Raw genomic sequence first — 12718 nt, 5'->3', positions numbered from 1 at the left:
CAAACGATGTTTTCCAGCACGGGCGCCCTGCCAGCTGGACGCAGTATCTCATGCGCTCACTGCAAGCTTTTCCCATAAGGTGGTCTCTGTTTCTAGCCAAGTCTCATACGGCCTATATTTCGTATATTTCTAGCTCACTTATGGAGTTATCGAAGCATAATCGACATTGATTTCATTGCCGCGAGCCTGCAGCCCTGGCCCTGCAGCACTTGTAGCTGAGAACCGAAGCACGTGGAAATTGTCGCAAATTGTGAGAAATAATTAATTAAAAGTACGAAATTGATCGATACGAATATGAATAGTCAAAACGAAGTCAACGAAGCGAATGGACACAATGTAAGTACCACGGAAGAACCGAGATATGATGTAAAATTCGTATTTTCATTCAATCGTCCAGGGCCTGGGCGGTAAAGCACTCAGGGCAGGCGAAAATACCCCTGGTGATGCCATTCAGGTGTCTGAAGAAATTCATGGGTCTGGAGATGGGCACAAACCGGGGAGATCTAACCCGCAGCTGCCCCAGGATCCCTCTGATGATGACTCTGAAGGGGAAGAGGAGGAGAGCTACGACTCGGAGTCCGGAGAGGACGATGAGAGAACCGACAGCGCAGAAGAGGACAGTGACGACTCTAGCGAGGCAGAGGTTCCGTCCAAAAGCCACTTTGACGACTTCTTCGAAGGCAACGCCCTACTCACGTGCAATGAACTCCTGGAATATCCACTTTTCACGCCGCATTTCATGTACCTGGAGTACCAGCAGACCTTCCTGGAGATCCAGAAGCTGGTCGAGGAGGTGCCCAACGAGTTCAAATACGAGATATCCGCGTTGCTGTACCCTATGCTGGTGCTGGGATACCTGCAAATGGTGGTCGGCGGCGACCATAAGATGGCCAAGCGCTTTCTGGAGGAGAACGAGGACTACTTGGAGGATATATACGACCGGAGCATCGCCAAGCTGAGGCGTATCCGCAGGCCCCAACAGGTGCCAGGCAGGGCCCTGGAGCTGCTCTTACGCCGCGACTTGGTTCGCATTGAAATGTCACAGGCAGCCTCGATCAAGTTCGGCGAGTACAGGGCAAAGTGGCCGCTGGACCAACAGAACGTGTTTATAGGCCACATCGCCATCGACGGCCTCGATACCGCGCCACAGGAGCGTCTGCCCCTGCGTCGTCCCCCACTGGAGGTAATCCGCTGGGCCGACCTGACGCACTCGGTCAGGAGGAGTCTGCACCTGGAGCCGTGCGACCAGCAACTGAGCTCGTGCTTCCTGAGGCCGCCCCTGCTCAACGAGTCGGAGGAGGTTATTGGCGCGGTCCTCTTCAAGGACGGCTGCTGGGTGGCCATTGCCATTGACTACTTCGCGATCCGCCTCGTCGAGGTGAAGCTGACCGAGTCCGTGACGGTGCTGAGCGTCCTCACCGGGCACACTGGGAAGATCGTCACCGGCGACATCTCCCCGGACAGACGCTTCCTGGTCACCTGCTCCCAGGACGGCACCATTCGCCTGTGGTGCCTGGTGCTCCACATGTGCGCGGGGATCTACACGCAACAGAGCCCCGTCCGCAGCGTCGTGTTCGCGCCGGTGATCGACTACTTTGCCGCTGCCTGCGAGGACGGCCTGGCACGGGTCTGGATTAAGAGCTGCGCCGAGCCCATCCTCCGGATCAGCGGCCACCTGGCGGAGCTGGAGGTTTGTCTCTACCACCCGAACTCCCGGTACCTGGCTACCGGCTCAGCCGACCTCACGGTCCGCATGTGGGACGTGGCCAGCAGGGGAGAGCAGGTGCGCCTCTTCTTCGGCCACAAGGCGCCCATTAGCGCGCTGGCCTTCTCCCGGAGCGGCCGCTACTTGATCTCCGGCGGCCTCGACCACATGTTCATCATCTGGGACACGACCGACGAGCGCCCGATCCGGAGCCTGTCCTACCACAGTGCACCGATCAGCACGATCGACTTCGCCCTGGACGACAGCCGTCTGGCGGTGGGCTGCCGCGGCACCTACCTGAGCATCTGGAACTTCGAGAACATCCTCAAGCCGGACCAGCACCGTGAACGCATACTGATCCTCTCGCATCCCAACGCAGCCGGACCCATCCTCCAGTCCCGCTTCGTGAGTCTCGGCCACCTGATCTCCATCTGCGGTCGTCAGCCAAGGACCAGTGCCCCCAAAAACAGAGCCAGGAAGTAGGCTCTTCGAGGTAAGCCCCTGTTTAACATTCCAACAATTCAGAATCACCGTACCAGTCGTATACAGTTGCAGGCGACACATTTGGATACGTTGTTCCTTCCCGATTTGCTGGTGAGTTCGCCGCAAGATGCTCAGCGATAGAAAGACTGATCGACTGATTTGCAGGCCCTTGCCGAGTGTCCAGGATGTGCAATTCGTGCTGCAACAAGTGCCCGTTCAATCCGTTCTACATCGGACCCTATCCGCAGTGCGCCTGCGGGCCGTGCCCCTACGGGTGCTACTCGGGCTACACGCCGTGCGGCTGGCGCCACTGCTGCTGAGGAGCCAGCACGTTGTTAACACTCAGCAAACGTCAGGGGTCGGGAAGAGAAGGCTAACTTTCCAAATTTGTTTTCTGTGCCAATAAAAAAGTAATCCCACACCCAAATCTGGATCCAAATTCGAGCCTGTGCTTCTCCGGCCATGGCCGCCACCACGGACCTCCACGAGGCCATTGAGCTGTTCCGCGACATTGCGAGGGAGGTGCAAGAGGTAGTGGCTGTGGGCTGCGCCTACACCAGGCATCACATAGTGCCGGCCATCCGCAGCTGGGTGGTTGTCCTGCACCAGTCCTTTGTCATCAGCCACGGGGAGGCGGAGCCAGTGCTGGACATGGATCCCCTGGTGATACCCATGCGCAGCCTCGTCCACATCGTAAACGATTCCTACGCACAGCTGGGCAGCCACCAGGAGGCGGAGGCCCTACTGGATGTGGCACCCATTCTGCTGCCCATGCGCAGCGTCCTGCACATCATGAGCGACTCCTCTCCGGAGCTGCACGCGGAGCAGCGGACAGTCGTCGACGCGAACGTGGCCGTAAGGGCCACTCGGTGGATCTACGGGCTGGCCAGATCCACATACGATATTATGTCGGTCCTGGCCGGATAACAGAGTACCGTTTGCTTTCGCCGTCACCGCTTCAGGGGGAACTTTGTTGTTTTTCGAGTGCTCGACGATGTTCTCCGCCACGGATCTGATTCACAAGGCCATTGGGGTGGTGGGTGTGCTGGCCCTGCTGCTGGCCGTCTCCCAGTCGACCGCCAGAGTCTCCGTGCACTTGGGCGAAGGTCTGTCCAACATGGTGGAGTCCTGCGCCCGATGCCTGAACAGCCTGACGCCGGTCGAAGGCACGCCCGTGCTAGTGGACTGTGAGAACATGGGTCCCACATGCTCCACCATCCGGCGCGTCGGCCATCGGGTGTACAGTGCGGTGGGGCGAATGGTCGACTCCGGCAGGAGCTGGGCCAGGGCGCAGCCCAATCCCGATGACGAGAAGAAGACAAGGCCGAAAGTGAGGGAGAAACCTGCCAGCAAGAAAAAGACCTCCTCGACCCTCCAGGAAAACCCCAACCACAAGGATTCGAGGCGGAGCTCGCAGCAGGCGGGGCACACGGGTGAAAATTTAAAGTTACAGTAAAAGAAGAAGAATTCACAGAAGAGGGCTGTTCCGGAGCTGTCCAGATTTGTTCGTTTTCCTTGCTCGAACATCCCCGAGCCGGAGCTCATTCATTTCGTACAACTGTTTCGGTAAACATCTACTTTGTGGAGGCCAAAAATGAGACAATAGAAACAGATTTTCCAAATTCGTAGCCAAGGAAACGCCTCGACATATTTCTTCGGCACAAAAACGAACAAAATTAGTTTCCAAATTTCGAATTCGATAAACCAAAGGCCGAGAAAGTCTCTTTCGAAGTCCCTGAGTGCGCGACAGTTGCTGGCCATCATGGTGGTTATCGTCTGCAAGTTCGATCCCTTCTATGTGGGTCCCTGCCCCCCGGGCTGTTGCGCCCCCTGCGGGCCCTGCGGACCCTGTGGGCCCTGTGGACCCTGTAACGGCTGTGGTCCTTGCGGGCCCTGTTGTGGTCCTTGTGGTCCTTGTGGGCCCTGCGGTGGGTGCTGCAGCTCCTGTCCCTGCGGCTGGTGAGAGGATCACTGGTGAGTCCCTGAATGGCAGTTGCAGTGCACACATTCCAACAGATATCTGTACTCCTGCAGCGCGACTGTGCCGCCCTGACGATTAGTGCTGAAGAAATATGTTGCTGTTCGAAAACTAGAGCCTTGGAGGGGTCCACCAAACACCCAACACCTTCGGTGGCATCCCCAACGTAATAAAATGAATCTGCAACAAAAGATTCGCGTTGACTTGGTTTTTTGGGTGGGAGGGGGGGGGGGCGATGGGGGGCAGGCTTGTACTGCGAAAGTACGCTCATGTTGTCGTAGGTAAGGTCTGGCCCCAAACAGCTGTTCGGCGGCCAGCCGCCACAGTGCGCAGCCGCGCTTCCAACACGAACCCGAGTCGCCGAATCAAATCGAAACCAAATCCTAAACATAGAATGTGGAGCATTGTGTCAGGTCAAAGGTTTTGGGGGGCCCAGCTCCCCGGCTCCCCGGCTCCCCGACTGCCTGCTGCCGGCCTGCTGTTCCACCTGAATCTGATGCCTGATGCTGTTCGGCTTCTATGTTTTGTTTCGGCTTAGCGCGATTTATGGCGCCGTACTGTAGGTGTCCTTGTGTGCGTTATGCTTCCTTGAGGCGTTTTTTGGGGCCCCTGTGTGTTGGCCATTTCCCTCTCATTCTGGCAGTGCTCGCGTTGTTTTTCCCGCGGAATTTATTGCGGTAGGTCGGAATTTTCATTGCTTTTCCCGGCCCCCCCTCCCCACCCATCTCCAGGAGCGCTCTCTTTGTGTGCGTGTGGCTTTGTTTCGTGTTTTATGGCCAAAGTTGTGCGGCTTCTTTGAGTTTCAGTTTTTAAGCAAAAACTTTTGTCGGCTGCATTGTCATCCTCGCAAGGTTGCTGCACTTGAGATAAGTTCCTATTTCTTTTCTTTTTGGCCAAGCAACAGTTTCCCCTGGATTCTAGCGTCACTTTGGGAATTCAGGAGTCAAGGTGAGGCTCATTTCCATTCAACTCTCAAAATTCCAACCGTCCGGGTCTGACTGTTTTGCAAATTTGTTCCGTTCGGGGTCCATTTCGTATGTTTTTCCCTCAAATAATCCCCGAAATTTGTTTATTTTAGTTTTATTTGCAGGCCATCTGCAAAATGGGTTGCTTATTCAATCCGGGATATATTGGACCGTGTCCGCCCTGCTGTGGCGATAGTTGCGGTCCCTGTGGACCCTGCGGTGGCTGTGGTCCTTGCGGGCCTTGCTGTGGCCCTTGCGGCGGATGCTGCAGCTCCTGTCCCTGCGGCTGGTGAAATAACGGATACCCGAACAGATCTCTGAACTCTTCCAGCACCAAGTCCCTGCCCCGCCATAAAGCCAACAATTTTGAAACTTGTAGCCAAAGAACAATAGAACCAACGGACCACCGTTAAAGCAAAGATCAGAGCCTTTCATTCTGAAAACATGGAATCCCCGAAGTCCGCTTCGGGTCCGTACCCCTTGCAACATGTTGCAAGCTCTGGCTCGAACCTGTTCGACCGCCACTGTTCTCGGCTTCGGGCCTCGTATTTAACAGCAAGCGCGCGTCTCGAGGCGCCTCCAAAGTTCGTTTGTGTCTCGTGTAGCGCGGTTCGTGAAGCAATCCGGTCGCGACTCTCTCTGCTGCCGCATCTGTGGGAAGTTTTAAGCGTGTTTCTGGCGATTGTGATCCGGCAGATAAGCCTTGACTGAACTGGGCCTAAGCTTGGCTCTCCAAACCCGCTGTAATTCCTGCCATTCATCCCGGTTTCGGCCGATCTATCGCCATCTAGTGCCAAAAAATAGGGGAAAAACTGCCGAGTGAACCCCCGAGTGAATCTGGCAACAGAGTCAACAAAAAGTACGCTTCATTTGCTAAATAAACGGAACCAGCTACATTCTCTAGCCCAATATTGCCGCGTGTGCCGTGCAGGACCCCCTCCCCGCCCCCCGTGTGTGACTGTGTAACAAATCTCATCTATTGGCAGCCAGACACTGATTTGAATATTCAGACCTCTGTCCCCCCACTGCACCCAGACCCCGATACTCCCGGTGTTTGTGTGGTCCGTGGGCCCTGGCCCGTGATTTATAGAGGCTCTGCTCGGCAGCAGCCGTGATTTAAAGTGACAATTTTCATAATTTTCGATTTACATGCCGCCGAGCATAAGGTAAGTGCGACGGAAGACTCCACTTCGAATGCGGTGCACATTTTACAGATGGGTTTATCTAAAATTCATTTGGCAGACGATCAGCGATGGGCAGGCACTCGCAGATTGGATTTATTTCAATCGGTACTCACAAGCACTCGTGAGCACTGTCGGAACTGCTCGAATGAATATTTGTTGAAATATTTGGCCTTTGTTTAGGTTAAAAATGTTCTAAATTTGGTGGTGGAAAACTTTCCTCTAAGACTTGAGTTGAAAAGTAGTTTTTTTTTGTTGAATTAAAATTTAAAAGTTTTCCGGGACTCAGCATTTACAATTACAAACACAATCCATGGTCTTGGTTCTGATTATAAGTGAAAATATTGAGGATGGAGCGCCACCCGCGCAAAATCGAAAGCCTGAAAGTGTGCCAGGGGTTCATCAGCAGTAATTCTTGAAGAATTATAAACTGGGAAAGCCCATAAATATATCTTTTCGTAGGAAAAAAAACTCCAAGCCGAGACTGGATATTTCTGGTATATTCCAATAGTCATCCTGCTTAATCTCCACTCCGTTACCGTACACTTTTCTGTATAAAATCTTGAGCCTTTCAGGGCTTTTGTTTATTTTCCCCTTGAGAAAAACACATGTATCGGCCACAGCCTTTGCCTCGCGGTTCGGTTACACCTGCTCCAATGTCTGGTCGATCGGAAACCGCAACCACAGGGCGGGTGCATCGGATCGCGACTGCTTCCGCCCTTGGAGGGTTTCCGCAGAACCTCGCCCCGAGAAAGTGTATCGCTTTCGCAGAGGGAATCGCATAAATCATTGGATAATTACAATGACTACTTCAAGGCTAGGACATAAATTAGCGCCGGGCGAATATTACTGCCATAAATATCGCGACATTAGGGACATTTTATTGGTTTCGGACGGCCAAAGATGATATTAATGGGCGCCATAAATATTTAATCTTCGACAACAGGTTTTGACGGCATTAAAATGGAAAATTCGGGGAAAACTCGGGGGAAAAACATTCAATTCTTGAAATTAGTTGGCTCAAAATATGGAAAACTTCCCACTACCAAGTGCACCTGTGTCTGGGCAATTTTTAATAAAATCATCCGTAAAAGTGGTAAACTTGACAAAGCCATTCGTCATGCTCAAATAACTTGGGTCCCGCGCCGAGGGAGGGGCTCTTTTTTCCTCCCTTTCGAGTGGTTTTTTCCCTGGTTTTTGCCGGTCAGCCAGCTAACCAGTTTGGCAACATAATTATGCAGCCAGGCATGCAGCTGGGGACGACACTGGCCGCAAAAAGGGTTAAAAGAACCCTTTCTTTCTTTCCCATAGAGAAGCGTATAAATAAATTTGGGTCACTGGCCAAAGCCAAAGCAAATTGTAATTAAAATATGAAATTTCAATGCAGGCCTACAGCGAATTTCACTCTCCATCTTGATCATTATAATCGCCCACAAAAGTTGCATTTATAATTGAACAAAGGGGGGGGGGGGCGGAACCCATTTCGGCTATAACCTTGAACGGGGCGCATCCACAGCCATCATCATCATCATCTGGTCTTCTCTTTTGCATAATTTCATACATAAACTCTCGTTTTTGTGCGCATAATCCGCAACTTTGATGACAACAAAATAGGAGAAAAAAAGACCAAAGAAAATGAAGAAAAGAGCGGAAAACCGAAATGGAAAGTGTGGCAAAAGGTGCCCCACACACTCAAAGTGGGAAGTGTGGGTGTTAAATGCTAGAAAAATGAAGCGCTGAAAACTTTGGTCGCATTACGCATACGTCCTGTGGTGGCGGTGCGGTGGCGGGGACCAGAGAGGATTATTCCTTGGAGCTCCATATAGTTAATGACATGCAGCTGCTGTTCTACTTGCGGCTTTGGGCCCGACACCTCCAGAGTTTTGAGTCGCTCCCCCCCGAAAACCCTATGAATTTTAAGGTAGGACTCGATGTAGGGGGGTTCCGGCACATCAGGGACTTGTCAGCAAAGGGCTGATGGCATCATAAATCAAGCAAACAGTTGGCCCGGGGTCGCAATCAAAATCATTCTGTGGTCCTCAACATTTGTTCTGCTGGTAATTAATCATCAAAAGTAATTGGTTTTGTGTTTTGATTTGACATTTGAAAAATTGCAGCTGCGACAATTCGCTCCCAATGGTTTTTATTTGCATCGCATTCGTCTCATTCCGCTTGTTTGCTCTTCCATGCCACAAAATGTTGCAATACAAATGGCAAGTGATATTTTTCCCACCGACAAAGGGGCGGAAAAAAAGCTGAAATGGATTTCAATAAAAGCTGCAAGGAGAGCCGCAGATGAATGCAAATTAAATAAAAGCGAACGCATAAATGCGGCTTAAAAAACACGGCCGGACAATATTGGCGAGCAAAGCGGATTAACTGGGAGAGCATTTATGTACACTCGTCGAAGTTAATGTTTTGTTTGCTGTTTGCCCATCGATTGACACTCAAATCCGCACTGTAATGCAGTGGCCTCTCATTCGACTGCGACCTTTGCTGGTTCAACAAATCAATACACAACTTGCCTTCATTTTCATGGCATTGATATCTCTCATCTCTCAGAGATCTGGCTTTAACAGCCCCGGGTTCCAGCCCAGACACTCCAAATAAATTAACAAATTAAACTGAGACGCAAACAAAGTTGAAACGAAACAGAAAAAGAAGGAACTTCCTCCGAAATGCAAATAATACCCAAACGAAATTTTTGACAATAAAAATTATTAAAAAAGCGTTAAAGTCTTTAAGAAGAATTATGGGCCAGACATAAACTCAACTTTGTTTGTGTGGGCGCCCCTTCTGTGGGCGCGCCCCCCCTGCTGGTCATGCCACTTCAAAAGGAATAAAATCGGAGGCTGCTGAATACACACACAAATTCGCAGTCGCGCAGTGACTTTGTTTTGTTTGGAAAAAAGTCTGCAAGTGGCTTCCATTTCCCTTCTGTTTTCTGTTTTCTGTTTTCTGTTTTCAGCTTCAATAATAAAATTTATGTTATATTTTTCAAGTGGCATCATCGCATCGCATGTGTTTGGTTTCATACTGGAGATGCTGCTTCGAATTTTGTGCTCAAGCGAGCAGAAGAGGGGACTGGGGACTGCCGAATGCAACAGTTGGGGGCACCCATTATACCCTCTGATAAGCCATGATTAGGATTAGTTTTGGGCAGAGCAGGCTCCCATATTCAAGGCAGGCTCCTCCCTGGGTATCTGCCATTCGTTGCTGGCAGACCCGACCGCTTTTTGCCACGTGCCTCATATATAATTTGGTCGTATTTTACTTCTCAATTAAATACCACTTTGCCTGTCATGAATGTCCATATTTGCTGCCGCTTCGACGGCACATAAATATTTATGCGGGACTTAATCAAAGGAGGTCCACGCCTCAGCCCCAGTCCGGCCTTAAGCCAGCTTTGGTCTTTCTTCTATTTGCGCTGGAACAACTCATTTCTGTTTATTTAAACATTAAATGTGCTTACATTTGATTAGCGGAGGCCCGGCAGAGTTTATTTCCATATCAATGTGGCTCTCGGATCCCGCTGAAAAACGTATACAATTTATGTTTGCTTTCATTCGCTGGTTTTTCTCCTTTCGGCCCTGCATTCATTACAATCCCCCTCGGTGGGGGGGTGGGGGCTGTCTTTTATGTGGGCAGTCGCATTAAAACACATGAAATGCGCAATTAAAACCGAGGACGCAGTCCCTTTGTGAATGGGAACAGGATACAATTTTCTTTTAATTAAATATGTAAGGGCTTTCGCATATTTAAATGCATATCGATGTTTAATTAAAGGCACTTTAAGAGCTGCTTATTATGCACAAAAAGGCCGTCCCCATCGATGGGGGGCGGGGGGCCGGACCCTGCCAGAAGCTTATCGTCGTGTGATTCTTTAAAGCAAACAATCTCTGCACTCGAGCCGCTGTTGTGGCAGTTTTCGGTTCTCTCTGTTTTCGGGAATCAGCAATCTGACGGCTGACAACTGCCGCCGAATGCTCGCCAAACGGCAGCCCGTTGTCGCGATGACAAATGGGAGCATTTCCCTTTTGTCTGACAAGCACCCCATCGATGTGCCAGGGAGTAGCGCCGTTTGGCAATAAAAATAAACTGTTCCAGCCATAGAACCGAACCAAAACAAAGCGACAACGAGGCGGGGTTCGAGGACCGAAGCGTTGGATACCCTTGAACGGGTCTCCCAATGTGCTGCATCGTGTAGGAGCTGCACCTGTTCTCCAAACAGCAATACCCTCTTTTAGGGCATTCAAAGTGCCTGCCCCTGCCCCTCCCCCTGTGCCCCCACACGAAGAGCGTCGAGCGATGAGCAACGGAGTGTAAAAGTATGGGAATATCTTGGCATATTTATTTATTTGTGCGCCCCGCCAAAAATTGTCAACATGGATCAATGCTGATGGGCAGCCGACCGCCGACTGCCTGCCAAAAGCCGCTGTCGTCACATCCTCTGCTTATATAACCATTGCCATATCAACATAAAACACAACGTATTGTATCTGGTTGCTTAAAGTATCATATTCCCCCCTCATATTCATAATATTCATAATATTATGGCTTGTTTTTGTTGGCTTTACGGGTATCGTTTTGCCGGGATTATCGCCCCAAATCGGCTGACAAAAAACGGGGTGACAAATCGTGTACGACTCTTTCCAGCTCATTTGGCGGCTTGTGGCCCTTGTCCGGGTGCCAAGGAGGTTAAATGTTTCGCGAGAATAACAATTGCAGAGATGATTAAGCCATTAGAGGAGGGGAAGGGATGGGGCCCCTGATATAAAGAAGAGTTGGTTTGGGGGTAATCCAATATCCTTTCCAGACTTTGATTTGTATTAAAACATAGTTCAATATATAGTTTCCTGCCCCTTTGCCAAAGGGGGACCCCCAGCTGTTTGCTTTGTCAGCGAATCCGCTCCACTGGGCGCTCTGCCGAGGGGGGGTCCGTTTTATGGTTCTCTGCAAAGTTAATTAAAAACCCAAAGTGTTCGCGCATGGAGCCAGGATCGAAGCGAGTGCATCAAGCATACGCCGTGTGGCTCCAGGGCCGGTCGTGCGGCACTAATTGCGTGACAACCTGCAAACAGACTGGCAATAAAATTTAAAAAATTACCAAACACACAACAGAAATATTACACAACTCAATTTGCTAATTGCCATCAAAATAATGAAGTCTGCTTGTGGCTGTGGGGAGTCCGCTCTTCGGTCTCCGGTCTCCGGTCTCCGGTCTCCAGTCTGATTGCAACCATCAAGTATCATTCGAGTAATTTAAAGTGCACTCGCCCGGGTCCGAAGAGCACTTCTTGGGGGTGCAGTGCAGCAGCAGCGGATGCCCCTGTGACGTTTCTGCAGCAATAAAATCGAGCGAACAACAACCGAGTGCGGAGTGCGGATCCACAGACATCTACTGCATGGAGCAGTGCAAAGTTTCCTCCTCACGAGTCAAACAAATAAAAGTTCAGCTTCAGTTCAGTTCAGGCCCCACCCCGTCCCCGTCCTTGAGGTGTTTGCCCAGCCCCAACTTTGTTTTTTCTCTGCGTGGTGTGTGTGTGTGTGTGTGTGTGTGAGCCCTTGTTCCTCCCAAAGTTTGCAGTTCTTCTACGACTGCAGCATCCTCCATTTATGTCTTGTTAAGAGTTTTATACGCTTCACTCTGTATTTACTTATTTTTTCTTGCTTTTCAAGTTTTCCTAAACTGCTTGCTAACTAAGCCCAGAATCGCCCGGAATCGCCCGGAATCGAGTTGGGGCAAGCCTTTAAGCGTTTCAACGAACAGGCCAGGCGGTTAACCCCTTTTCATTGCCTGATTAATTTCCTCCACTACTAAGGGATTGGTTTGCCTGAGGGCACGTGCTGGGTGGGTGGGGCAGTGGGAGGTGTGAATCCATCAAATATGAATGGAATCCCTAGAGAGAAGAGTGTCTCCCACGAATTTAAAGATGGGCCTCCCCTAGTCGTAACATCTTGGGCTCTGCCTCTTCTTCAGGGGCTATAAAATCCCATGTAAATTGAATGTCAGGCTGTCAGGCTGTCAGCCACTGATGCCGGCTGCTAATTTGATCTGAATTCACGCACTCATTTACTTAAAATATGCGTAATGACAATTTGATTAGGGTAATTTGATGTTGATCTTCAGCGGCGCGTTGTTAAATCCGCAACAAGGACGGGGACAAGAAGCAGAACCAGAACCAGCCATGGAGGCCAAGGCGAAGCCGTGCCGGGATGTCTGCCATCTTCCAGGGACATGTAATCATTTCGGGGGGTAATTCGGCTATGGCTGTGCCGGATTAATATGCAGCCACAATAACAGCAGGGCTGGGGCAAATTACTGCAATAAATTAGAGGCTGGCTGGTGGGAAAATGTTTCCCTGCGCGACAGAAAGTTAACCGAAAGTTTTCCACGACTTATGAA

General features: G+C 50.7%; 5 protein-coding genes across 6 annotated transcripts in view; all 5 read left to right on the top strand.

Moving 5' to 3' along the window:
- Positions 1 to 44: 44 nt before the first annotated feature.
- Positions 45 to 2401, top strand: LOC108162394 (transcription initiation factor TFIID subunit 5-like). Its single transcript, XM_033393667.1, has 4 exons — positions 45 to 336; positions 398 to 2198; positions 2255 to 2299; positions 2354 to 2401. Exons 1-2 carry the CDS (start codon positions 295 to 297, stop codon positions 2186 to 2188), a joined length of 1833 nt encoding a protein of 610 aa, XP_033249558.1. The 5' UTR covers positions 45 to 294; the 3' UTR covers positions 2189 to 2198; positions 2255 to 2299; positions 2354 to 2401.
- Positions 2402 to 2505: 104 nt separating this feature from the next.
- Positions 2506 to 3136, top strand: LOC108162405. Its single transcript, XM_017297130.2, has one exon. The coding sequence runs from the start codon at positions 2651 to 2653 to the stop codon at positions 3113 to 3115; it is 465 nt and encodes a 154-aa protein (XP_017152619.1). The 5' UTR covers positions 2506 to 2650; the 3' UTR covers positions 3116 to 3136.
- Positions 3137 to 3161: 25 nt separating this feature from the next.
- On the top strand, positions 3162 to 3892 carry LOC108162407. Its single transcript, XM_017297132.2, has one exon. The coding sequence runs from the start codon at positions 3183 to 3185 to the stop codon at positions 3642 to 3644; it is 462 nt and encodes a 153-aa protein (XP_017152621.1). The 5' UTR covers positions 3162 to 3182; the 3' UTR covers positions 3645 to 3892.
- LOC108162408 (male-specific sperm protein Mst84Dd) lies at positions 3691 to 4359 on the top strand. The gene is made up of 2 exons (XM_017297133.2): positions 3691 to 4162; positions 4223 to 4359. Exon 1 carries the CDS (start codon positions 3951 to 3953, stop codon positions 4149 to 4151), a length of 201 nt encoding a protein of 66 aa, XP_017152622.1. The 5' UTR covers positions 3691 to 3950; the 3' UTR covers positions 4152 to 4162; positions 4223 to 4359.
- Positions 4360 to 5704: 1345 nt separating this feature from the next.
- LOC108162393 (insulin-like growth factor-binding protein complex acid labile subunit) overlaps positions 5705 to 12718 on the top strand; it is a 47594-nt gene continuing 40580 nt past the window's right edge. The window contains exon 1 of one of the 2 annotated variants that reach the window (XM_017297113.2): positions 5705 to 6297. The gene's annotated coding sequence lies outside the window, so the exon portion shown is untranslated. The remainder of the gene's footprint in view (positions 6298 to 12718) is intronic. The other variant, XM_017297114.2, reaches the window with a different exon arrangement.

Source organism: Drosophila miranda, chromosome 4 (genome assembly GCF_003369915.1).
Source record: "Drosophila miranda strain MSH22 chromosome 4, D.miranda_PacBio2.1, whole genome shotgun sequence".
In the NCBI taxonomy this organism is placed as follows: Eukaryota; Metazoa; Arthropoda; class Insecta; order Diptera; family Drosophilidae; genus Drosophila; species Drosophila miranda.
The sequence above is the reverse complement of the archived record's forward strand: the minus strand, read 5'-3'. Positions and strand labels throughout refer to the sequence as shown.